Below are 10,769 nucleotides of genomic sequence, written 5' to 3' on the forward strand. Positions count from 1 at the left end.
TAGTGGTATATAATGAATAAGTGCCAGAATCATAATTCTATAGTTAACTAATCCATTAATAACACTAATCTTAGAACACTGTCATTATTTCATCCAACAAACTAAGATTTCCATGTCTTTTCTTAAATCAACAATTGAGAAATGCAAAAAATAGATAAACAGAAGCTATATACTTATTTATTGAACAACAAATGTGTAAAAATACTGTAATCACGTTAACAGTTTGGATTAGAAAATGATAAATGCATCCATCAAATTATTTTGTATGATTGTAAGACTATTAAACAGTATTTGTTACATTTTACAGCACCATGTTGGCCTAAAACATTTCTATCATCATCTATTCAATCTATTCAGATTTTTTTGTTTGTTTACAACATATAACAGACTCATCTATGTATACCACACACATTGTAATCAAACAATATTTACATTGACTTTAATAAAGATGCCACTTTCTCCAGTCATATCATTCTTTCTCAGGGTACTTCTCCATGTAGGTGTCTACAATGAAGTCCAAGTTGTGTGTAGCATTATAATGCATGTTCAAAAAAATAATACTCTTGGATCTGTGGTCGCCAGGTGTATTTTCCACGTACAGTTTAAGCCGTTTGCGGGCGGCATCACAACTGCTCTCAGCCGTCAAAAACGGCAAGGTGGCAAGCACCTTCAGGAAGGCAAGCACATTGGGGAAGAATTTCACTTCAGCCAGCAGCAGGGTTTCGGGGACACTGGAGGGCAGAGTGGTGACATCCTTGACCCTGTGCTTCCACTTCACCCACCAGCAGTGGAGCTCTGCAGGGAGAGTCTCTGCATTCGGAAGGTCATTTTTAAACACATCCATGTTTTCCTCGGATGCGTTGAACTTCAGTTGACCCATGACAGCAGGGACCAGCAACAGACATTTCATGGCCTTGACGTGACTTTCAGTAAACAGATCCTTCATTTCGTTGAGGACATGGGTCACGACGGGGACAGACAGGTGTTCCTTGTAGTAATTCTCTGGCTGCACCTCGGTTCCAGACTCGGAGCGATGCTTTCTCAGGTACAGCCTGGGAACCTTAACTTGGATCTCCATTGCAGAAGCTAGGTTGATGGCTTCCTCAAACCAGAACTCGTGATACACATCAATGTTGTCAGAGACCTCATTCAGCGAGTGCAACACAGCTGTCAAATTATTTGCAGCAAAGTAGGTGTCAGTCGCTTGCCCTTGCAAGTTCTTACCAAAGGCACGGGTGAACGACAGGGTGTTTTTCAGCACAACCAAAGCTATAATGAACTCAAAATCAGCCAGGGCTGTAGATATTTCTAAAGCATTGTGAGTGACTTCATCGCTCCACCTCATGTCTTCATTGTCATGAACACTATCCACACAGAGCAAAAGAGATTCTATGATATCAACTGCCACCTCAAACGCATCGTGCCTTAATGTCCAGCTGGTACGACATGCCTCTTTCAACTCATTGGTTTTCTCTTCCCTGCCTTGATAGAATATCGAGATGGCATTTTCTAACTCTAATTTCAGTGAAGGGGCATCCTTGAAAAAGGACTCAATCTTCTTAAAAGTAGACATGACAATCTGCGGCCCTGACAGTGACATACTATTTACCAGAAAGGTGTTCAAAGCAAATGTTGACAATGTCGAATGCAGTATCATAGGATACTTCTCTGTTAACCTGGTAGAGATGGCTTTCATTTTGCTGGCATGCACACCAGAGCACAAGTGGGCTTGCCCTCTGCAGTTTTCTATATTCAGGCCCCACTTGTCAGTTACCATAGATAGCAGTTGCTCTGTTAGGGTCTCCTCATCTCCCTGAAAAGGAAGCAGTCCGACAAACTCCTCCCGCAGGCAGTTAGACTGGTCCACAAATCGCAAAAAAACAGGGAGGTGGCACTGCTCTTCTATGTCCACCAAATCATCTGTGACTAGTGAGAAGAAGCGACTTTCTCTGACCTCCTGCAGGAACTCCTCGCGAACCCCATTCTCACACACCTCCAACATTTGACTCAGTTGTGTGGAGGAGCAGAGCTCTTTTCCAGGAGTCAACACTTGATTCCCAACACTCATTCTATATTCTAACAATGCCTGCACATTACTCAGAGTGACGCTCTCCTGTACATCTACAGCATGCCTGTTCAAGGGAATATTTTGTTTGCTTAGCACCAGAAGAACTTCACAAATGGATTTTATGATCTCTCTGGGGTCTGTGTTTTCCATAATTATTTGGGAGTCATCTTCGGTTTTCTCTATTAAGTCATCTGGAAGACAAGGCAGAACAAAATACAATGCATTTTGGTATTTTACAGTGAAGTTGACAATCAGGTAAACGACACATCTAAAACTCACCTTTCTTCACTTTACTGTCCTGTGGATCATCTTGAATCTGGAAAATAAAACATCAAATATGAAACAAAAAAGTGTTTGAAGTATAAGTCTATGAATTTGGAAGTTTCATGCAGCTAATCCTTACTTCTCCCTTCCGCTTGCACTGTCCACTTGTGGGGTTAGTGGGCTGGCCTGATGAATCAAATATGGTTGGTATAGCATCCTCCTTCAATGCAGTGTTGTGAAGCTGAACAACAAGTGAGCAGATATGTTAATCATAGTATTGACTACTCCAGCAGTGTGAATACAGAAATGGTTTAATATTAATGTTGTGAATGATTTCACTTACAGTTGTTTCCATCACTGAATCTTTGAAGTGTTTCGCACAAAGTCTGTACTGTCTGTACAACTCGTCTGGGGTTTTGTCTTCAAGATCAATGCGATTGCAGTTTTCAATCCACTTCTTGCATCTGAGAAGGGGAGAAACAACAACATTGGGTATTATACAGATAATGCCAATAGTCAGAGCCCAGTAGGCTCACTACATAAGTGGTGTAAGGCCTCGGAAATAACACAAGGCCCCTGCTGCATTATCTATTATTATGTCCATGTAGTTAGTTACCCAAGATGTAGTATCTAGTATTACTACCAGCTAACTAGCTAAAAGGCAAGACAATTACTAATAGTACTAGGCTTACTAGCTAGATAGATAGCTAACTTGCTGTTACCTTTCGCTGTTTCTTGGGAACCTGAAGAGGGGAGGAAGGCTGGGCAGACTGCAGTTGTTACTTGAACAACTTGAAAAAGCACAGTTGTTCGCCATTGCTGTCAAATGTGTCTCAACTTCATACGTACACCATTTGCATTAGCTAACTATATAATCAAACTACCACAACTCGGTGCAAGCCAGTGTGCAGGAAGCGACAACTGCCGTAGTATCCCATGAGCCTTTGCATGCATAACATGGCAAAAGCGCGCGTGGCGATGTCTCGAAAGTTAGGTCGCAAGTCACCTATGTCACCAAGAGCCGGAATCATATAGGAGGAAAATAACGGAATTTCAGTTGAAAAATGAATTTATTTTAGATACAGGTTTAATTCACAAATGTTAATGTGTAAGACAAACCCGTTATTGGTGGTTTTCATGAAAGAAAGGACATTGTCCTGCAAATCACTGTGTAAGAAAAAGCACGGCCCCCTGGCAATTTTATTTCTTCTATATTATGTTTTGTCTTACGTTATAATTAAGGTTACGTTTTGTGCTGTTTTCTAATGAGCCTCCTACCACATGAATCACTTTTGTTTAAAATATAAATACAAAAAAACCCTCTTTGGTTTTAATGGCAGACTTAAATCAACATTGAGATTTGCATTGCCGCCACCTACTGTTTAGGAGTATAAGGCCGGCGGTTAAATACGGACAATACGAAATTGATATTATTTTGTCTCATTTAAACTGCAACACAATTCTTTACAAAGCCTCTTCCATCTTTATTAATGAAAGTTGTCAACACTGAACACCAATAACATACATTCATAAAACTGATTTACTAAAACAAAAAGGTATAATACAAAACATAATAAGATTAGAAACTTTAGAAAAAGTGAAAGGCCTAGATGGTCTGACTTCCATGACAACCTCCATGAGTCATATAGGGATTAGTACATATGTAGTGACTTTTGCTCCTCTTAGCGTATGTGTATGTAATAACTGCAGTTAACTTTTTTCCATCAATGAACCAAAATCAATGATGTAAGGTGCCCTTAAGTTACCATGAACAAACATTGGTACCTATCTTATGCATTACAAAGCATTCCCAAGTCTAAGCAGCACAGCACTCAGATCTTCCCAAGGTCTCTTGGATGGTCTGGAAGCTCCTCCAGGAGAGCTGGGTTCTTCCTGTAAATGTAGGCATTGGCATCGTCATCCAGCTGCACCAGTTCAGCCAGCGACGACACACAGGGGTCGTGGTCAGTCAGCATGCCAGGCAGGCGGGATGACTTGCGTTGGATGCGACAGGAACGACGCACTGGTGTCAGGAACTTGAGGTCCTTTATGGTGTTCTTCCTACTCGAGCCAGTAGCACTTGCTTCACCCTCCATGGTTTTCTTGACACTGAAGAACAAATATAAACTCAGTATGAGAAATGGATTGAGAGCTAGTAACACTTGCATGGGAATCTACCCAGTCTATGGTTTTCATTTTCAGAGGAGGAGACGAGACTCACCTTTGCAGGTACGGAGTTGTCCTCACGCTGTATTTCACCACAGATGCTCCTTGAGTCTCTGGCGTGGTCCCCGTCAGGTCCTCACAATCAGATTCCCCTTCCTCGCTACAGGACTCGTTTATCTTCTTTGACGCCCTCTCTTCAGCCTCACTCTTTACATCATCCTCTGACTTGACATCTAAAACAGTCTCAGGCAATTCGTTCTCCTTGTTATCTGGCTCATCGTGTACCACATTCTCCTCCTCAAATTCATCCTGTGTCTCTTGTGGTTCTAATATGGATATAATAATATGGAATACAAAAGTTAGAGAATAAATGCCAACCACCTGATTATAGTCAATTTAATAACTTATTAACATGAATGTATTACTTCAAGGAACAAACGACCCCAACACTTACCATCTACACACTGAGAGGGCGTCTCCATGGCCTCCAAAACATTACAAAGGTTTACTACAACCTACGGTAAAAATGGACAAGAGAAAGTTAGGATACAATCTGGCACTATCATAAATAAAAAGAGCAAATAGTAAACATGCGGTCCCCCACCAGGGATGTTGTTTCTCCCTTGGGTCAGTCAGTGACCAGACTGCCCCCTAGCAGCACAAATTCTACTTTACTATGTGACAAACTAAGAAACAGGGACCGTAAACCGTAGCCCCACCCCCACCATTTTTTTAATTAATATATATAAACATAAAGTTCTTACATCATCAATTCTGACCTCTGGGTCAACCGGGAGGTCCATATCAGAGTTGTCAAGCAGGTCTAAAGTTGTGTTCATGATCAGAGGACTTGAGGCACATGCAGTCAGCAGCTCTGGTTCCTGGTTGTTGTCAGGTGGAGGAGCAGTGTTGGGCTCTGGAGCTTGCAGACCAGGCTGTGGTTTAGTCTCAGTCTGGGCAGGAGGTTGAGGCTCACCACTGTACTCTGGCTCAGGGATTATTTGGGATGGGGCCTGGACTTCAATCACCTCAACCAGTCTGGTTATTGGGGCTGCCCGCGATGTCATCGGGGGTCTTTTCAAAGTCTTCCCTTTGGATGCTAACCACTCTGCCAGCTTTGCTCTGGTGGTCAAGAATATAAAGATGGTTGTTAACTCAGAACAGATCACTTACAAAAGGAATTTACACAATTAAGACGTTTTCACTGACAAATGTTTTTGAATTGTGGTAATAAAAAGGGCACACACTTTCTCTCTTCAGCAGTGTCCGTGTGTACTCTGTACTGACTGAGGGTGCTTGATACAGCAGGCTTGTTGACCTTCGGATTTCCAACAGGCCTCTTGGGCTTGGTTCTCCGTGACTCTGTTCCCTTGGATACCATAGCAGGCTTAGTGGAGCTGGCACGTGCCAGGTATCCACATGAAGCATGTCGGGCAGGGGGACCTGCATCGCGAGCGGCTGCAGTCCTGCTGGCAGCAGGGCATTTGGAGACCGGATTTGGCCCGTCAGACACGGATTTGGAGGGTTGACCTTGAGGACGCTTCTGTGTGCCACGCCCATGCAAATCAGCAATGGATTTGGATTTGACTTTGGTAAAATTTGTAGTCTTCTGTGTTTCAACCTTGGGCACTGATGGTTTTGTGGATGCTTTGTTTTCTACTCCTCCATCCAAGCTACAACTAGACTTCCAGATAGCCCCAATTTTGGACTGGACAACTCTGCCTTTGTAGGTGCCTGGTGCAGGCTTAGGGGGTATGGAAGCCTGTGGCTTTGGAGCCTCTGTGACAAGCTTTCTCTGTCTGACAGCCTGTTTGGTGAGGAAAGCCTGGCTAAGTGTATGGCGTGATTTAGCATCACTTGCTGCCCTTGCATCTTTCTGCCCTGTCTTGACCTTTTTCACAACATCTGCTTCCTGTCCCAGAATAATTTCCTTTTCATCAACCTTTGAATGCAAAGGAGCAAATGAAGTTGTCACTGTTTTGGAGACCTCCCTTGTATTTAAGGTCTTAGTGAGACCACTTGCTGGTCTCGTGTTCTCTTTGTTACCCTAATGTAGACAAAATAGACATAGCTACAGGTTAGAATACATTTTAAAAATACCAACGGGCAATACGGTGCCAATGTAATTCAAGAATCTCTGTAGTCTCGCCTTTTGAATTCTTCCTTTCGTAAAAATGTGCCTACTGTACCTTTTTAAGGTTGACCTTTACTTTTGAAATAGTCTCCATTGCGTTTTCGACGTCCCCAAACACAGTCCCTAATACAAAAAAAGACAGCCATTAGCATGCTAGTTAAACAACAATGAAATCAACAATTCTACAAAAACAAACTAGTTAGCTTTCCATAGGCAGCTACAGTACAGTTAGATCTCGTATAGTTTACAGAAATGCTGGCAGTCCATGTGCACGAACATTATCTAGCTAACACTTCACTGACTTTAACGTATACGGCGAGTAGTCATTACATCACAACTTGAGTAATTTGTTCAGAAATACAGCAGATTTATTTCAATGTATACGACTTACCTGTGCAACTTCACTTACAAAACTGAGGATTTGTCAGATATCCTAGGTCTAGCGTCGCAACAACGTCTTCGTACGGTCTCATTCACATTTAAGTTTGGCGCTGCATTAGATACGAAATGCTTCTTTTGCATTGGTCAACATGGCGTTGGTAGACGATTCGTTTAGCCAATTGAATGCCTTTTCCTAGAGCAACGGACTGAATGTATTGGGCATTAGATATTTGGGAGGCGGGCTCTGTTTCTGAATAAGGACTACTGTATGTTTGAATGTTTGAAACATGCAAGAACATTCCTCTTTCAGGTTGCCTACACCCAAATAGACATCGAGCTGACTGACAACTTGATGTGCATCCCACTGATTCACAAATGTCTTTCGTGTTGTCCTATATCTCGCCTACGTGATTGCAGCAATATAAAAAAGCGAGGGAATGTTTCTGGAATGTAGCTGTCAGTTAGTTGCATCATTGACTGGAACCCCTACAAATCACAAAAGCACAATCTCTAAACATAATGTAAACACCCGATGGATGAAAACAAAAACGTTCTGTCTCGAATGTCCCAGTTTACGTAGGACACAGACTGATCCCACTGTGTTAATGTTTCAGTATATTTATTTGAAGGAGTAAAGTAATGTTTGTCTTACGACTGACATTACAAAAATGTTTCCCGCAGCACTTTTCAGTTCAGGCGGCCGCATAAGCAAAACACGCCTTCCGCCTTAACTACGTCGTCGTCATCGTCGTCAACAAAAAAACGGTCTCCCTTCGCTGCAGATTATCATTAATCATAAAAGGCCTATATCCATGAGAAGACACTGATCACGTTAAGCTCCCCAAGCTCCTTCTGACTTCAGCCATAATGGTTACATGTTGAAGCTATGAAAAAGTATGTTAGTGCTTTCAGTAATATGCTTTTTTTTTCAACCAATCTTTTTAAAAGATTCCCCAGTGATTGTCTGGTTGATAATGGGCAACGTAGGTTAGAGCTCCGCATCCACATTTACCGATAAAAATGAAATCAACCTCGAATCTCTTGCCACTCACTCACTTGTTCTCGAAGTTGTATATCGGTCTTTTGTGGAGGGCTTTTGACGAATAGTAAAGTGTAGCATTGGTGTTTAATGTTAGACCCTGGAATTTAATACTTCTGTTTCGGTTGTAATCTTTATTTGTTTTCATAGAAGATACACGGGTTAAAGACGTTAACAGTAGTCTTTTAGCTTCGTTAGCCATCGATTGTTCTTTGCGTGCGTGTCTGTACCTACAAAGAAAAACCTTTTATCATGCATCGATTTCTGATCCCCAAACCATCTACTACTGCCCCTGCGACAAGGGATATTAAACTCATACTCCAGAGCAGGCAAAGCGTGCTGGTCCTAGTGGAAGCACTTCCCTGTCTCTCGGTACCAACATTACCGCTGCTGTGTGAAGGCGAGCATGGTTTGAATGACAGCAATCCATGCAGCCTGTTCTCCATGCGCATTTTCAGCCAAGGTCCTATAGGCATCGCTCTCAAACTTGGTTAGAGAACTCACATGCATGTTTCTGCTTCCCCTGTCGACAATTTGGAGCCAGAAATGATAAAAGACATCACCTTCATAGACACGATTTTTACCAATTGGAATACGGCGGCGGTTTATTTTACATAGAGCTCAAAAAACTAGTTTGCGCTCAAATGAATACCCAAAAACTTCTCTCGCGCGCTATGCGCGCTCGCACTGTGGAGGATCCTATCCAGCATCACATCAAACCCAGGATATGTCATGGGTTTGGGTTAAGCCCCGAATGTGCATAACGTCTGACTCAAAAATGATAACCTAATGGTTATATAAAAAAATATACGACCCCCTTCCGTAATCATGATGCCCCCCAAGAAATGTTCACTGCCCCCCCAGTCAAAGCAGGCTGCATCCGGCCCTGTGTCCAATGGTCATCTCTGGTAGAGAAAGGTGCATATTGCGCGTCCTGATTGCATCTCGGGGGTGTGAGAAGCCACCTCTCTGAAATGAGTCTCTGCAGGTTGGGATGTCTGTCAATATTCACTTTATTTCTATTAATCTCAGCATTTCTTTCAGATGCATATGTACCCAGCTCACTTGTGAGTTGTGCTATTTTTTAGAACAGGCCTGGCCGACTCATGTGGTCCTTGGGGGCGACCTGGTGCCTCCGGGCACCGTGTTGGTGACCCCTAGTCTATCGCACAAACTCCCTCTTGGGGGGAGTTTGGGGGGAGCGCATTTATCTGGTCATGCGATCATAATTATGATAATATTTGTATAGTTTAAAAAGACAAATGACAATCTTTACTTAATCTTTTTAATCAAATGCTGAAATGGTGTAAATTATAAATGTTTGGAAGTCAAATTACAATAAAATCTTTTGTGAATAACATTTCTTGTTCAAATTAGCAGACAGTCATAGCAAACTGCAGTTACAAATGAAGTTTATAGGACCATCTTTTGTCAATTAAATTCATCATTATTATATCTAATAACAACATAAATCCAAAGGCCAATTCCTGTCATTAGTGACAGCACGTTGAATCCCAGTGCCGAGTTTGATGCAGTCTTTGAATAAAGTTGAATAAAACTCAAGAGATGGTCATAGAAAGAGTATTAATCTAGTTGTATTCATTATCTTGTAAGTAGGAAAGGCACAATTCTGTAACTACATGTATATAGATCCTCTCTGAAAAGAACTGCTCTTCTCCCTGTACACCAACAGTTGCACCTCCAGTCATCCGTCCATCAAACTCATGAAGTTTGCGGACGACACCACCCTTATTGGGCTCATCTCTGGTGGAGACGAGTCTGATTATAGGTGGGAAGCGGCCAACCTGGTGACCTGGTGCAGCCAGAACAACTTAGAGCTCAATGCTCTTAAGACAGTGGAGATGGTTGTGCACTTCAGGAGGAACACAGCCCCACTCACCCCCATCACCCTGTGTGACTCCCCAGTCAACACTGTGGAGTCCTTCCGCTTCCTGGGCACTATCCTCTCCCAGGACCTCAAGTGGGAACTGAACATCAGCTCCCTCATCAAGAAAGCACAACAGAGGATGTACTTCCTTCGGCAGCTGAAGAAGTTCAACCTGCCAAAGACAATGATGGTGCACTTCTACTCAGCCATCATTGAGTCCATCCTCACCTCCTCCATCACCGTCTGGTACGCTGCTGCCACTGCCAAGGACAAGAGCAGACTGCAGCGTATCATCCGCACTGCTGAGAAGGTGATTGGCTGCAATCTGCCTACCCTCGAGGACCTGCACACCTCAAGGACCCTGAGGCGAGCGAGGAAGATTGTGGCCGACTCCTCCCACCCTGGACACTCCCTGTTTCAGTCACTCCCCTCCGGCAGAAGGCTGCAGTCCATCAGGACCAATACCTCACGCCACAAAAACAGTTTCTTCCCTTCCGCTGTTGGCCTCTTCAACAAGGCCAAGGGACCACACTGACTCTAATGACTCTTGCTTAAAACACACTGCTTTTTGCACTGCATTACAAAATGGTATCTTGTACATTTGTATTTTTTGTAATATTTGTATTTTTATATTGTAATTTACGGCAACTTATATTTTATTGTATATTTAATTCTATTCTAATCCCACTTAGTACTGCTAGTTTATGTACCCTTAGTATAGATTGTCCACATATTTAAATTTTAGGTATATGTTTATTGTATGCACCTTCCTGCCAAAGCAAATTCCTTGTCTGTGCAAACTTTCATGGCGAATAAATCCCATTCTGAT

At 42.6% G+C, this 10,769-nt stretch overlaps 2 protein-coding genes across 3 annotated transcripts; both read right to left on the reverse strand.

Annotated features, from left to right (window-relative positions):
• Positions 1 to 166: 166 nt before the first annotated feature.
• Positions 167 to 3,283, reverse strand: thap12a (THAP domain containing 12a). Its single transcript, XM_062485893.1, has 5 exons — positions 3,055 to 3,283; positions 2,676 to 2,796; positions 2,472 to 2,573; positions 2,348 to 2,384; positions 167 to 2,259 (listed from the first exon to the last, which is right to left on the reverse strand). The coding sequence occupies exons 1-5, from the start codon at positions 3,147 to 3,149 to the stop codon at positions 470 to 472; spliced, it is 2,145 nt and encodes a 714-aa protein (XP_062341877.1). The 5' UTR covers positions 3,150 to 3,283; the 3' UTR covers positions 167 to 469.
• Positions 3,284 to 3,650: 367 nt separating this feature from the next.
• si:ch211-266i6.3 (cytoskeleton-associated protein 2) lies at positions 3,651 to 7,359 on the reverse strand. 2 transcript variants are annotated; one of them, XM_062486034.1, is made up of 7 exons: positions 7,042 to 7,359; positions 6,688 to 6,755; positions 5,746 to 6,545; positions 5,263 to 5,620; positions 4,953 to 5,013; positions 4,554 to 4,824; positions 3,651 to 4,441 (listed from the first exon to the last, which is right to left on the reverse strand). In XM_062486034.1, the coding sequence occupies exons 1-7, from the start codon at positions 7,103 to 7,105 to the stop codon at positions 4,165 to 4,167; spliced, it is 1,899 nt and encodes a 632-aa protein (XP_062342018.1). In that variant the 5' UTR covers positions 7,106 to 7,359; the 3' UTR covers positions 3,651 to 4,164. The 2 variants fall into 2 exon arrangements, with proteins under 2 accessions (XP_062342018.1, XP_062342019.1); XM_062486035.1 differs by having other exon boundaries at positions 7,024 to 7,357.
• Positions 7,360 to 10,769: the final 3,410 nt, after the last annotated feature.

Source organism: Osmerus eperlanus, chromosome 19 (genome assembly GCF_963692335.1).
Source record: "Osmerus eperlanus chromosome 19, fOsmEpe2.1, whole genome shotgun sequence".
NCBI classification, from domain to species: domain Eukaryota; kingdom Metazoa; phylum Chordata; class Actinopteri; order Osmeriformes; family Osmeridae; genus Osmerus; species Osmerus eperlanus.